Source organism: Alnus glutinosa, chromosome 8 (genome assembly GCF_958979055.1).
Source record: "Alnus glutinosa chromosome 8, dhAlnGlut1.1, whole genome shotgun sequence".
Taxonomy (NCBI): Eukaryota; Viridiplantae; Streptophyta; class Magnoliopsida; order Fagales; family Betulaceae; genus Alnus; species Alnus glutinosa.
In genome coordinates this window covers 24420295-24436135 of record NC_084893.1, presented here as the reverse complement: position 1 = coordinate 24436135, position 15841 = coordinate 24420295, and the positions used below count along the sequence as shown (strand labels likewise).

At 38.2% G+C, this 15841-nt stretch overlaps 1 protein-coding gene, 1 long non-coding RNA gene and 1 pseudogene across 3 annotated transcripts; 2 read left to right on the top strand and 1 right to left on the bottom strand.

Annotated features, from left to right (window-relative positions):
* The first annotated feature begins 1704 nt into the window (after positions 1-1704).
* On the top strand, positions 1705-15779 carry LOC133876264 (TMV resistance protein N-like; annotated as a pseudogene).
* LOC133875325 (uncharacterized) lies at positions 3372-6009 on the top strand. The gene is made up of 3 exons (XM_062313423.1): positions 3372-3801; positions 5300-5435; positions 5512-6009. The coding sequence occupies exons 2-3, from the start codon at positions 5310-5312 to the stop codon at positions 5839-5841; spliced, it is 456 nt and encodes a 151-aa protein (XP_062169407.1). The 5' UTR covers positions 3372-3801; positions 5300-5309; the 3' UTR covers positions 5842-6009.
* LOC133875326 (uncharacterized) lies at positions 6419-9174 on the bottom strand. Of its 2 annotated transcripts, none has more exons than XR_009901444.1 (4): positions 8760-9174; positions 7092-7181; positions 6738-6996; positions 6419-6648 (listed from the first exon to the last, which is right to left on the bottom strand). It is a non-coding gene; the product is annotated as an uncharacterized LOC133875326 (long non-coding RNA). The 2 variants fall into 2 exon arrangements; XR_009901443.1 differs by having other exon boundaries at positions 6816-6996; positions 8760-9173.
* Positions 15780-15841: the final 62 nt, after the last annotated feature.

Here is a 15841-nt window from a genome sequence, read left to right as displayed (position 1 = left end):
TGAGTTGTTGCAATGGGCTAGTGGATCTCTTTATAGGGCTGGGTCAAATCCACTTAAATGGGCCCTTTTTTTTTTTTTTTTTAATCTGAATAGGGCCTCTTGGGTTTTTGGATTGGGCTGACCCGAATGGGTCAAACCATACCCATTGCCCAATCCGACCCGCAATTAAAAATGAATCTGGCCCGACCCGGATTCACTTGATGGGTTGAAACCTTACCCGGTTCATAAACCCGAAAACCCGGATTCCTAAATGGGCCGAAATTACTTTATTTTGGGTCAGCCCATTTGATGACCCTAAATACCTTTAGCCCAAATTAAAACCCTACCCGAATTAGAACAAAACCCAGACCCGGATGCCTAAAACATTGACCCGAAAATCTCAAGCCACCGTTTCCCTTCTTCACCATGAACGCCGGCCGTCGCCCTTAGCACTGCCACCTTATGCAGCGGCCACGGCAACCCAGAGGGGTCGCCGATTGCCCAGGAACCAGGCGGCCCGTTCTTGTGACGGGGAAGAGGCCGCTTGCAGCAGCTTCTTCTACCCAGAACAACGCCGGCCCTTACGGGCCGGTCCCTTCGTTCCAGGAACCAGGCGACCTGTGAGGGCCGCCAATCCCAATGAAGAGGGAGGCCGTTGGAAGCGGCCTCTCCTTCGACAAACGACGCCGGTCATGACGGGCCGGTGGCGATCCTGCTGGTGGTAGAGAAGAGATCGGGCAATGGAGGTTTCACGGCAACCGGTTCGCTCTAACAATTCTCTTATGCACAGATTCGAAACACAAACATGTACAGTTCATGAACAATAATAACAGGCTGAATTTTGTTCTATATGGAACAATGGAACAAACGACATGTTGGAAAAAGCAAATACCCATATGTTATACTTGAACAAATTGTGTTTACAAAAATACTGGATTGAACAGGAATATGTTCACAAAATTATGGATTCAACAAAACTTAATGCTAAGCAAAATAGCATAAAGGTGGCTCTGATACCACATGATAGAAATAATCAACATATTACTTAATCTAACATGCGCAGCGGAAAACGAATAAAACAGGATTCAGGCTTACCTCTAGCCATGTTTGCTTAAGCTTTTCCACGATCCATCTGAAGAACAAGAAAAAATTGTTTGAGGGATCTTCTAACCTATGCCTATGACTGTATTGCCGTACTGATGGTGTACACAGACTGTTTATTTATAGGCTAGGTCAGGGACCCTCAAATATGGTAAGTACCGTATTATTCCTCTTCTAACCTATGCCTATGACTATATTGCCGTACTGATGGTGTACACAGGCTGTATATTTATAGGCTAGGTCAGGGACCCTCAAATATGGTAAGTACCGTATTATTCCTCCCATCAAGGAAACAATATTATTAATTGATTTTAAATCAATTAATCGATTCCATTACGGTAATCTAAATTAATTAAATTACCTAACCGTAATACCGTATATACTATTCATTTATTAAATTATTAATAAATGCTTCCTTATGTGGCATATAGGCCATATATGGAGATAAAATCTTACAGAAATTACTGCAAAGCATAAAAAAAAAATAATCCAGTTGTCAGCTTTAAGGAAGTTGCAAAGAAGCTTCTCATTTTTTTTTTTGACGCGTCTCAAGCGAGTGACCAACTTTACCAACTTTATATCCAAACCCATTTATTAGCAAATCCCCAACTTCGTTGTCACTCTATCTCTCCAAAAGAAGCTCTCTCTGTCTGTGTGTGTTTACTGAGATGAGTTACATTTGGGCTCTCATGGCCAGTTGGTTAACTTCCCCCTGCCTCTTCCTCTCCTTCAGCCTCACCATTCTCACCATCTTCCTTACCATCTTTATCGCCTCGCACAGAAAACCACAACACCAGCTCGCTCAACCCGATTACGCCAACCCGGATCATCCTCCGACCCAACTCGCCCGATCTCCTTCTCTTTTGGACTCCAACCTCTCCCCTGTCTACAGATCTGACTTGTCCGTCCCGGAAATGGGTTCTGCAATTCACTCTGAATTTTCTCCAGTAACTAGTAGTCTAGCAGCTTCCTCCTCTTCTTCCGTTCCTCGATGGGATGTATTCTTGAGCTTTAGAGGCGAAGATACTCACAATACTTTTACTGCCCATCTATGCACAGCTTTGCGTCAAAAGGGAATCCACACCTTCTTGGACGACAGGCTTAGAAGCGGACTGGAAATTTCACCGGAACTTGTCAAAGCCATTGTAGAGTCCCAGATTTCAATCATTGTACTCTCCAAAAGCTACGCATCATCCCGATGGTGTTTGGACGAGCTAATAAAGATCCTCGAGTGTAGAGAAGCAGGGGGCAGCAGGTTCTACCGTTGTTCTACGACGTAGATCCATCGGAAGTACGTCATCAAACCAATAGTGTTGGAGAAGCATTCGCTAAACTTGAAAAAAGGTTCAAGAATGATATAATGAAGGTGAAGGAGTGGAAGAAAGCCCTTAAAAAAGTGGCCGATTTGTCCGGGAAGCATTTGGGGAACAGGTATTTCTAACCACTCTTGGGCCTTTCCTCTTAGATTATTCTAGATTTTTTCTTCTAATAAAAGGACTAGTAGTCAGTTGGAGGACTGGCCTTTAGGGAGGGAAAGATTATCCCTTAATTACGTGTAACACGCCTGTTACTCTCCTAAGACTTTAATACAGAAAATAACGGAAAATAGAAGAAACTAAGGAAGAAAAGAAAGAACTTCAAGAACTTGTATTAATTCAGCCACATTCGAGAGGGCCAATCTCCTAGCACATTCGAGAGTGCAATTCTCCTTTTGTTTCAAGAACAATACAATGATCAAAGATACTTACCTCAGCCTTCTCTTCTCTATTTATACAACTCAAGATTCAACTAACATAACAGCTAACTACATTCTAATCACTACCATTTAACTAATCAACTGACTAACTAACTATCCAACTATCCCACTTATTACAATCCAGCCCTTCTAGCTACTATGAACCTGTTACATTACCCACCCCTTTTAAGCACCTTGCCCTCAAGGTGCTAGTTGAATGAGAAAGTAACCCAGTATTTGCCAAACAATCCATGGACTTCTGGCCCACTCCCAGCATCAGACGGCAGCTACGGTGTAGGACATGAAATCTGCCATGGGCTTCTTGGTCCAATTGAAGCAAGATTGTTAAAAAAAAAAAAAAAAAATCCAACGGCTCAAATTCTCTAAAGGCATATGTCTGCAACTGTTTCTGCTCAAAAATGTAACAGTCGTCAAATGCCTTGTCCTTGGACACGTAGCAAGAAAATATTTCAACTAACCCATTTGTAAAAGTTTCTATGAGGTGCAGTATATATATCTCCAGGAAAATGATCCCTACACAAATATTATACAACAACCACACAACAGTTGACGTGGCTTGCAATAAAATATTGTTTTCTTTTTCTTTTTTGGTTCATGCGGCTAGAAAACCGGAGAGAGGGAAAATCAAATTTTCATTTCCAATTCATTTCGCACGCTGCCCAGCCCCTCTCTCTCTCTCTCTGAAATTTCTCTCCGTACAGATCTTTTCTCCGGTCAGTGACGTCGCTGGCTTCTCCGTCGTCCGTCTTCCGGCGCTTCCCGCTCCGGCAGTTTCTCACTCACTCTCTCTCTCTCTCTCTCTCTCTCTCTCTCTCTCTCTCTCTCTCTCCGGCGGGAACCCAGCAGATTCAGTCGTGTCTTCGCCGTTCTCTCTCGGCGGTCGCCTCCTCTGTCGTCCGGCGCTTCCTCTCCGGCAGATTTCGTCTCAGTCCAGCTCTGTCTCCGGCCGGCCACGCTAAAAACAGGTTTTTTGTTCATGGTTTTTTGTTTGTATCACTGGGTGTTCATGGGTGTTCATGGTTTTTTGTTTGTATCACTGTTATTATGCTCAGAATTAGGTAAATACTCAAATATTTGATTACTCACAAATATAGAAATTTGATTGATTTCCTAAAAAATGACAGAAACTGTGCCTCTGCTTCAATGTATGTTTTCGTTGCAATCAACGAGGGTGAACGATGTCGTTTAGAGATGCCTAACAATTTCTTGCAGTCGTTTTGATCTCGGTGTTTGATCTAAGTTTGAAATCATTTTTATGATCAATAGCAAATCACACAGAAGAGTCAATTTCCCTCGCTGTATCGAGGTGCTTATAGTCAATCTCTCAGGCTCAGCATTGTCTTTCAAACCTGCAAGTCTCTACTCTTCATCGAGTTTGTTCTTTTACAGTTTTACCTCTGTCTCCCATCCATTTGTCTCTCTCTCTCTCTCTGGCCGAGTCTGTGTGTTGGGTGTTCATGAGTTTTTCATTTTCCTTGGTTGTTTTGCATTTTGCTTTATTCAAAATTTTGGGTTGTTTTCCATTGCACACAAGGTGCTTGATAAAATGCTCCACTGACCATTTTTAGCTTCTCTTGGCAAGTTTTGTCCAAGCTAACATTTTCTACCATTAGTTTCTGAACTTCAGCCTCTGTCTGCATCTTCTCACCCTCTAACAGTGTCGTCTTTGCAACTAGCCTGCTTTGCGGCAACATTAGCAAACAAAACCACCCAAAAACAAAAACAAAAAAAAGAGAGTGCGTGTCTTGCAGAAAAAAGAGAGAGTATTAGGATTTTCTAACTCATGGTTTATTGTTTGTATCACTGTTATTATGCTCAGAATTAGGTAAATACTCCTATTAAAAATGCAAAGGCACATCACTAACCGACACTCCCCTCAAGCTGGAGCATAATATCACACATGCCCAGCTTGCCTAAAATGCTATAAATAAAACAGTGGTTGACACTCTTTAGACAATATGTCTGCTTGCTGGTCACCAGTTTTTCATATAAGAAATGCAGATCGATTGACAATTTATTTTCTCCTTGATAAGGTGACGGTCAATCTTATAACTTCTATAGTCCTGTCATAGTTTTGTGAAATGTTAATTTCTGCCTTATTATAACAGTATAATTTCAAAGGCTCTGTACCAATGAACTTTTAGTGTTGGTAGCATTTATATGTTACTGCAATATATGTAAATTTCCCAGGCCAAGCAAAGGGTAAATTTCCGTCCGTTGGTTGTTTCTAATTCGGTTTGAGGGAAAAAAAATTCGGTCTTTTGTTTGCTGGTTTCGATTGTTGGATGATGTTGGTATAGTTGCTTGGTTCTGATTTGGTTTTAGGGAAAAAAAAAAAAACAAAACAAAAAAAAAATGATATGTTGGCTGATTAATTTGATAATAATATATGGGCAAAGGAATGTGGACATTTTTTTTTAATAATATTTATATGTATGTAATTTTTTTTTTTTTTTTGGGTAGGCCCGAAAAAATGTCAGTAAATAGTGATGCGTCAAGACCCATTCCGTTATGTTACTGTGGAGTGTGTGCACGTCTAAGGTACTCATGGATTAGTGACAACCCCGAAAGAAAGTGGTATGACTGTATAAAGTATAAGGTAATTTTAAAATTAATTAATTGTGACTTTTTTTTTTGTTAGTGGTTTATGACATTTATTATTCGTTTTCACACAGGAAGCTGGGGATTGTGATTTTTTTAAGTGGGCTGATAACCACATGACTTCTTATGAGAAGAGATTGGAGGAACATATGAGAGACATAGAGAAAGGGAGACAGGCCGATATTAAGAAAGTTGAGAAGATGACAATGGCCAATATTGACAGACTTGAGAAGCTGATTGAAACAAAACACAAGGAACAACATGCTAGACTTCAGTTAGAGTTGGGTCTGCGTCAAAGTAATAGAAAGATGTTTTGGGTAGCAGTACTTGTAATCATTTTGGGCCTTGTAATTTATCTCAGTAGTTATAGTGGTTTTGAAGTTAACTACTTGATGTTAGAATGAAAGGATGAAAACAAGAAAGTTGAAAATGATCGTTGTCAAATATTTTAGTTATGATGGAAGTTGATATGTAAATTCAGTATTTGATTAGTCAAACCCATATATTTTATGTAATCCCTGTAATTTCTCCTTTCTATTCTTCCTCAAAAGAAAAAGTCTTGTTTTATGTAACTTGAGTCCTTGTCTTGAATTTATTGATCTCTGCAGGTTCAGTTAACTGATGCACATTTCTTTTCCTTCTACCTTTTTTTTTTTTTTTTTTTTTTTTTTTTTACCATTTTTCAGGTCAATGTTGTGCCAAATCCGGCACTGTCACTGTACTAACCTTACTTGTAACCTCAACCTCAACCACTTTTTTTTATCTCACTTTTTTTACCATTTTTCGAGAGCTTCCTTGATCCTGTGCCTCCTGAATGTGCTGTTCTTTATCTCTTAAGCATCTGATGGTACACAGCTTTCTATTGCTGTCATATTAATGAATCCGAATGCAGATATGTGGGCAGCAAATTAAATGCAGCACATTAGCAACTACCATACCAATTCTTCCAAAGCAACACATCAGCCATCACTCAAAGTAACATACACCATCCAAAATTCACCATCCAAAGCTGATTTTCTAGAATAACATACACCATCCAAAATTCACCTCAACTTCTTTAGCTAGTACACAACATATATGAACATCATATAAGAACAAAAAAATTAAAATGAAATAAAATAAAATAATGGAGTCAATCTTTTCCAGTACATCCAGGAGTCCATTTGAAAGCTACCCCATTACAACTCCCACACAAAATATTCATTTTAGCTCTGCAAGAAAACACATACATATTATAAAACAAGATCATTATATTGTTCTGAAGAAAACATAACAATGACCAAAATAATAAATCAAATACCATTAACTATCATTTTAGTCTCAAGGTGGAAGTAAACCATTCTATAGAACTATACCAAACCCAGTTTGCTTAGCATACCTCCTATAATAAGAGCAAACTTCTTCTATAGAACTAAAAGTCATTGATGACTTCGGTTCTTCAATTTTCTCATCATCCTTTAACACCACAAGTAGTACCACATTTTCTTCCTTATCACTCAACTCTTCATCTGAACTAAAAGTCGTTAAATCCTTCAGTTCTTCAACTTTTTCACTCACATCTATCCAAAAAAGAATACCAAGTATTTATAAAAAAAACCTTGAATAATAATAAAGAAATAAAATAAATAATAAAAAAAAAAATGAAAAATCTAACCATTTTGATGGTCATCTTGATGGGTTAAAGCACCGTCAAATTCACCCTAGTTATCCACTCGTGAACTTGAAGAGTCCATTTTGGAAAATGCTATATTAAAAAGCACTACAAGTTAATTGAATGGAAAAATGTAAGAATTTGTTAATAATAATAAAATTCTATTACACATTAGAGAATTGTAGAAAGAGTAAGATTAGACATGAATATATAACACAAGAATAGTGAAAGCGAGGCTTTCTTACTCATGATTAGAGATAAGGATTCTAATTTAGAAATCTACTTACTACTATTTGAACCATTCATTTAACATAAAACCATCTTTGGCTGAGAGATAACACATTAAGAGTAGCCTTAAATTTTTATGTTTTGTTTTTTTTTAAAAAAAAAAAAAATTATTGATCTAATGACTAATTTTTAATACCATATTATCAATTTGTGAGAGGAAGAGAGAAAAATAATATTAATGCTATATGATTCTAATATACAAGGTCCATGATTGATCCTATAAAAAGATAGTGTAATCAAGCATCAACACTAATTTGTCTGATCTGTAATTAGATGAATTTGTTAATTTTTTTATCACCAAAATGCACTACAAGTTCATTTTCTAAGGAAGATTGTGTGCTCTAATATATATGTTTTTATGTGAAAAACTGGTGACCAGCAAGCAGACATATTGTCTAAAGAGTGTCAACCACTGTTTTATTTATAGCATTTTAGGCAAGCTGGGCATGTGTGATACTATGCTCCAGCTTGAGGGGAGTGTCAGTTAGTGATGTGCCTTTGCATTTTTAATAGGAGTATTTACCTAATTCTGAGCATAATAACAGTGATACAAACAATAAACCATGAGTTAGAAAATCCTAATACTCTCTCTTTTTTCTGCAAGACACGCACTCTCTTTTTTTTGTTTTTGTTTTTGGGTGGTTTTGTTTGCTAATGTTGCCGCAAAGCAGGCTAGTTGCAAAGACGACACTGTTAGAGGGTGAGAAGATGCAGACAGAGGCTGAAGTTCAGAAACTAATGGTAGAAAATGTTAGCTTGGACAAAACTTGCCAAGAGAAGCTAAAAATGGTCAGTGGAGCATTTTATCAAGCACCTTGTGTGCAATGGAAAACAACCCAAAATTTTGAATAAAGCAAAATGAAAAACAACCAAGGAAAATGAAAAACTCATGAACACCCAACACACAGACCCGGCCAGAGAGAGAGAGAGAGACAAATGGATGGGAGACAGAGGTAAAACTGTAAAAGAACAAACTCGATGAAGAGTAGAGACTTGCAAGTTTGAAAGACAATGCTGAGCCTGAGAGATTGACTATAAGCACCTCGATACAGCGAGGGAAATTGACTCTTCTGTGTGATTTGCTATTGATCATAAAAATGATTTCAAACTTAGATCAAACACCGAGATCAAAACGACTGCAAGAAATTGTTAGGCATCTCTAAACGACATCGTTCACCCTCGTTGATTGCAACGAAAACATACATTGAAGCAGAGCCACAGTTTCTGTCATTTTTTAGGAAATCAATCAAATTTCTATATTTGTGAGTAATCAAATATTTGAGTATTTACCTAATTCTGAGCATAATAACAGTGATACAAACAAAAAACCATGAACACCCATGAACACCCAGTGATACAAACAAAAAACCATGAACAAAAAACCTGTTTTTAGCGTGGCCGGCCGGAGACAGAGCTGGACTGAGACGAAATCTGCCGGAGAGGAAGCGCCGGACGACAGAGGAGGCGACCGCCGAGAGAGAACGGCGAAGACACGACTGAATCTGCTGGGTTCCCGCCGGAGAGAGAGAGAGAGAGAGAGAGAGAGAGAGAGAGAGAGAGAGAGAGTGAGTGAGAAACTGCCGGAGCGGGAAGCGCCGGAAGACGGACGACGGAGAAGCCGGCGACGTCACTGACCGGAGAAAAGATCTGTACGGAGAGAAATTTCAGAGAGAGAGAGAGAGAGGGGCTAGGCAGCGTGCGAAATGAATTGGAAATGAAAATTTGATTTTCCCTCTCTCCGGTTTTCTAGCCGCATGAACCAAAAAAGAAAAAGAAAACAATATTTTATTGCAAGCCACGTCAACTCTTGTGTGGTTGTTGTATAATATTTGTGTAGGGACCATTTTCCATATCTCCAACTGCCACGTAGCAGCTTCTAGGTTCTTCTCGTCACTTCATGATGACACATAGCCACTTAGCTGTACACTTACCCACTTATGTGCTCTCTTCATCAAACGTGGCTCTGCCTCTTGACTGTGTTGTGCGCCGGCGATGACCTCCACGTACTCCACCAACGCCGGCCCTCCAAAGGCTATAAAAGGAAGCACCTCTGAACAGAGCTTGCGGCACTTCCTCGACAGCCTCCGCATCCTCTTCGTCAGCCACTCGTTTCCAACGCCATCGGTGCTTGAGGACCTCAAAATCCACCCTATTCTCATTCAAATACTGAGACAGAAATGGATTCACAGTGTGAATTGAGGCCTCCAGAATGTTCTTCATGGGTACTGCATAGCCTCCATGTTGTTGCGGTGCTACCCAGTCCAAAATCTCATCCCGGCGCGGATTGTGCTTTCCATTCCCAGAATTCACAGAATTTTCATCAAACAAGTACTCTGCATACCGATCTGGAATTTGATAACCTAGACCCCTCCGAACTGGAAACTGCTGCACCTCGAGAATATCAAAAATTCGTGGAGGAGTTACGTCAAACAGAGGATAGGCGTCTTCAATCGAAACTATTGCTGGAATTTTTGTGTGATCCGTAGCTTCCGTCGGATCTGGTTTTGGAATAAAAGTGGATGTAGCTTCATTGTCTCGCAGCTCATCGTCTTCAGCATTGAATTTTTTGAGGATTTCTTCATCGGTGTGCTCCTTGGTTGCTTCTGGGAGTGCTTCACCAAAAATTCCATCGAACAAGTGGTAGGGAGCTTCAACCAAATCAGTTGCTTCTCCATCTCTTTTCTCCTCTTCTCCTTCCTTGACATTTTCTAGGTGTTTTTCCTTCTCAGGAACTGATTCTTGTCCGAATCGAAGGTGAATGAGTCGCACAAACTTCTCCCAATCAGCATCCATTGTAAAAACTCCACTTCTCTCCATTGTTTCCAACCAAGTTAGAGCCTCACCTTCCATGTGATATGAGGCCATCATATATTTGTGAAGATCGTTGGGAGTATTATAGTAGAGGAAATTTTTCTGAAGCTGGAACATCCAAACCGAAAGGTTTTTTCCATCAAAATGGTGAAGATCCATTCTTGTAGGATTGAAGGCTCTGTAATTGAACAAAAACAAGCAGAAGCAGTGGAAATTTCCGTGGATCGAATGCTTTGATACCAATTGTAACACGCCTGTTACTCTCCTAAGACTTTAATACAGAAAATAACGGAAAATAGAAGAAACTAAGGAAGAAAAGAAAGAACTTCAAGAACTTGTATTAATTCAGCCACATTCGAGAGGGCCAATCTCCTAGCACATTCGAGAGTGCAATTCTCCTTTTGTTTCAAGAACAATACAATGATCAAAGATACTTCCCTCAGCCTTCTCTTCTCTATTTATACAACTCAAGATTCAACTAACATAACAGCTAACTACATTCTAATCACTACCATTTAACTAATCAACTGACTAACTAACTATCCAACTATCCCACTTATTACAATCCAGCCCTTCTAGCTACTATGAACCTGTTACATTATTGTAACACGCCTGTTACTCTCCTAAGACTTTAATACAGAAAATAACGAAAAATAGAAGAAACTAAGGAAGAAAAGAAAGAACTTCAAGAACTTGTATTAATTCAGCCACATTCGAGAGGGCCAATCTCCTAGCACATTCGAGAGTGCAATTCTCCTTTTGTTTCAAGAACAATACAATGATCAAAGATACTTCCCTCAGCCTTCTCTTCTCTATTTATACAACTCAAGATTCAACTAACATAACAGCTAACTACATTCTAATCACTACCATTTAACTAATCAACTGACTAACTAACTATCCAACTATCCCACTTATTACAATCCAGCCCTTCTAGCTACTATGAACCTGTTACATTACGTCATGCCCTACCATTGTCATTGCTTATGAAGAAAAAATAATAGAAAATTATTGCAACTAGATCATATTCCTATTCTTTTATTGTGAAAATACTCATTAGATCTTTACTTATCTTTTTATATTGGTAGGAATGAACCTGAATTTATTCAGGAAATCATTGAATGGGTGAATTCGATATTAGTGAGAAAGACGTTCTTTCAAGTTGCCAAGTATCCGGTTGGAATCGAGTTCCGTGTACAAGAGGTGAAGTCGCTTTTAAATATAGAGAAGAATGACAGTACATGCATAGTAGGAATATTCGGAACTGGTGGAATTGGTAAGACAACACTCGCTAAAGCCATTTACAACTTGATTGCTTCTCAGTTTGAATATAGTTGTTTTCTTGGAAACATTAGAGAAACTTCCGGGCAAAAGGACGGCCTGATGCATTTGCAAAATAAACTTCTTTCGAAGATCCTAGGAGTTTCAAGTCAAATGGTTTCCGAAGTTGATCAAGGAATTAATTTGATAAAGCAGAGGCTTCGCAGTTTAAGGGTACTTATAGTTCTTGACGATGTGGATCAGTTAGTCCAATTAGAAAAGCTAGCTGGAAAAGCTGATTGGTTTGGTTTAGGAAGTAGAATCATCATAACAACAAGAGATAAACATTTACTTCGGGCACATAGAGTTGATTCAGTATACCCGGTGAATATGTTGGGTTCAAATCAAGCTATTCAACTCTTTAGTCGACATGCCTTCAAAAGTGGCGAACCTAGCGACGATTTTGTGGAACTCACAAAAAATATAATAGATTATGCAAGTGGCCTTCCACTGGCTTTAGTAGTGATGGGTTCAGATCTATCTGGTAAAGGCTTACATGAGTGGAAAAGTGCGCTGGATATGTACAAAAGAATTCCTAATAAAAAAATTCACGAAATACTTAGAATAAGTTATGATGGGTTGGAGGACATTGTGAAGGAAATTTTCCTTGACATTGCATGTTTTTTCAAAGGAGAAGAAGTAGGTTATGTCAATAAAATACTTGACAAGTGCGGTTTCTTTCCAGATTATGGTATAAAAGTGCTTGTGGATAAGTCTCTCATATCTATTGATGAGGTTTTTGGATTAATTAGTATGCATGACTTGTTGCAAGAAGTGGGTAGAGAAATTGTTCGACAGGAATCACCCAAAGAACCTGGCGAACGCAGTAGGTTGTGGTTTCATAAAGATGTTCGTGATGTCCTAGAAAGAAATATGGTATGACTTATGTTAAAAAACCCTTTATAATTTACATTTGTTTGTTTTCATAATTTAAATTACTAGCAGGACGATGACGGACCTAAAGGTCCTCCCGCTCCAAGGCCCCACAGGATTATGAAGACAAATAGATGTGAATATGTTTCACAAAAGAAAACATATATGTTACACAAAAGAATTGAATAAGTAGAATGAATTTAATTTCGAACTAAAATTAAAATTATAACATAATTACAATAGAGTCCGACTGTTTAATTGGCTGTGTTTTTGTAAAACCATTTGTAAAATTGTTTTCAAATACCAGGAAAGTTAATTTATTACAACCTCTTGAGATTACAAAATAAAAATTTTGTTTGAGATTTCACAAAATAACAATTTTACTTGAAGTTAGATGTTTATGGGACTTCAAGGGTTTAATATTGTACGTAAAATATTAGTGATGCTCATAATAGAAGGAGAACATCTTAGGTCAATCCCACCTTGGTAAAAAAAAAAAAAAAAAAGTCCAATTAGAAATTTTAAAGATTGTAATGAACTTTTTTAAAAGTTTAAATATAATTTTTGGAAAATAAAGATTTGTAATAAAAACACATTTTTCAAACACAAACCACAATATTTTACCAAAAAAAAAAAAAAAACATTATTTTAAGGAAATGTCCTACACTGTCGTAATCAAATGTTTCAAAAACACATTCTCACTTTTTCAAGCGTGGCGTGGACGTTGGTCTTAATATATATGAAAAAAAAAAAAAAGAGAGAGAGAAGTAAAGACCTGCCTCCATGTTGGAGGCCGCCCCTTTAAAGGAGGCACAGATAGAGACCCACCCCCTGCGTTATACTTGCAGAGGTGTAGTGGGGGGTGGCACAGCTCCCCCCTTCCCCCTCCCCTTTTAATTAAGAAAAATAAAATCATCGTCGGTAATTGTTTTTATTATTTCATTGTTTTGTTAGGGAACAAACAAAGTTGAGGGCATATTGGTAGATTTGCTTGAATCAGATCTGATGGTACACTTGAATCCCAAAGCCTTCGAGAAGATGAGAAAGCTCAGATTGTTAATAAGCCGTAATGCATGCTTTTCTGAAGAGCCTAGTTTTCTCTCTAATGAGTTAAGATTGTTTGATTGGTCTGAATATCTTGGAGTATCTTTTCCATCCAATTTTTGTGGAAGGAACCTTGTGATTTTAAGAATGCATCGTAGTAGCCTTGAGCGATTGGAGCAAGTGCAAGTACAATTGTTGTTTTTAATATTTGTTTGTTTGAATTATGTTGTAAACTTCATTTGAACTAATTTATTTGTTTTTCTCTTTTCAGAATTTCCACAACTTGAAAATTATGGATTTCAGTAGATATAAGTTCCTAAGAAACTTCCCTGATGTTTCAAGGATCCCAAATTTAGAGAAATTGTGTCTTGATCATTGTGAAAATCTAGTTGAGGTACATGATTCTGTTGGATTCCTTGATAAGCTCGTTGAGTTGAGCTTTCGAGATTGTTCTAATCTTATAAGTTTTCCAAGAAGCCTCAAGTCAAGATCTTTACAATCTCTTGGCCTTTGTCGTTGCTCTAGCCTTAAGAAATTTCCTGATTTTGAGTGTCAAATGGACTATTTAGCGAGCATCGACTACAGTTTTAGTGATATAGAGGAACTGCCTTCATCCATTGGGTATGCCGTTGGGGTTAAAGGGTTATATCTACAGAATTGCAAAAAACTTAAGAATCTTCCAGATAGCATTCGTCAGTTGCAACATTTAGTGGAACTTCATCTTAATGATAGTATTGGTATAACAGAACTCCCTTCTTCAATTGGGTACCTGGGTAGGATTGAAATTTTAGATCTACGTGGTTGCACAAACCTTCAGAATGTTCCAAATAGCATTTATCAGCTACAACATTTAAACATACTTTTGCTCGACAATTGTTCAAAAGTTAAGTTCCCAAAGAAGGTGGAGGATAACAGACAATCCATACCCTCTATTGTATTCATGGAGGAATCTGCAATTTCAACAGGTACAAAATTACTCCAACAGTTACCTTCTCCAAATACAAGAGATTCTAATGATGATTATTCCTCAATAGTATTTTCGAAACTTGAAGATTTGACTCTTACAAATTGTGCCCTATCAGAATCAAATTTATTTCGTGTTCTTGGTTGTTTCTCCACGTTGGTCCACTTAGATCTATCAAGTACTGATATCGTTACCTTTCCTCGATGCTTTGAAAGATTTGTTGGGTTGGAGTACCTTAATTTAAGTGAATGCAAGCAACTTCGAGAAATTCTAGGACTTCCACCAAATGTAGTACGGGTGGACGCTTGGGAATGCGTGTCATTGGAAATATTTTTAGAAGAAAGTAGAAGTCAAGGTGAAATAGTATTTTCAACACAAGAATCGTTGAGAGAGCTAAATCTATCGGGTACCCCACTTGTTAGCCTTCCTACATGGTTCAACAGGTTTGTTGGATTGGAGGAGCTTAGCTTGAGATATTGCAAGCAACTTCGACAAATTCTAGGACCTCCACCAAATGTATTAGAGGTGTATGCTAGCAGGTGTGTGTCATTGGAAATATTTTTAGAAGAAAGTAGTAGATCTGAATTGTTTAATACATGGGATCCACCCAAGCCTGTCGAGGTTAAAATGATATTTTTAGCACAACAATTGTTGAAAGAGCTAGATCTATCAGGCAGCACTATTGTTAGCCTTTCTACATGGTTCAACACATTTGTTTGCTTGAAGCAGCTTTACTTGTGTGGTTGTAAGCAACTTCAGGAAATTCTAGGACTTCCACCAAGTCTAGTAGAACTGTATGCTAACAGGTGTGTGTCATTGGAAATATTTTTAGAACAAGGTAGAAGATCTCAATTGATTAATACGGGTGGCTCACCAGAGCCTGTTGGGGTTGAAACAATATTTCCAGCCCAACAATTGTTGGAAGAGCTAGATCTATCAGGCAGCGCTATTGTTAGCCTTCCTACATGGTTCAACACATTTGATAACTTGCGGCGGCTTTCCCTGGAAGATTGCAAGCAACTTCAAGAAATTCCAGAACTTCTACCACTTAATATAGGAGCGGTTATTGTGCATGGATGCACGTCATTGGAAAGATTTCAAATTAATAATATATGCGATTTACCAATGCTTCAATGGATTGACTTGTCCGATTGTGCTCAACATATAAGAAATGATGTACAAATTCATTTACTCAATCTGGTATCTCTCTCTCTCTCTCTCTCTCTCTCTCTCTCTCTCTCTCTCATACACATGTTAAAGCATTCCCAACAGTTTTCTTATAGCCCCTTCTCTTCCCACCATATAAGGAAAATGTCTAAAAAATACAAAAAACACTCACAGCTGATACACTATCGGTTTCCTAAGTATTAAGAATGTTACAGTTCTACTAATGCGTAGGGAAACCAAAAGAGCTTCCCTATACATTATTTTAATAGAAAACCTCTCTCCTCTC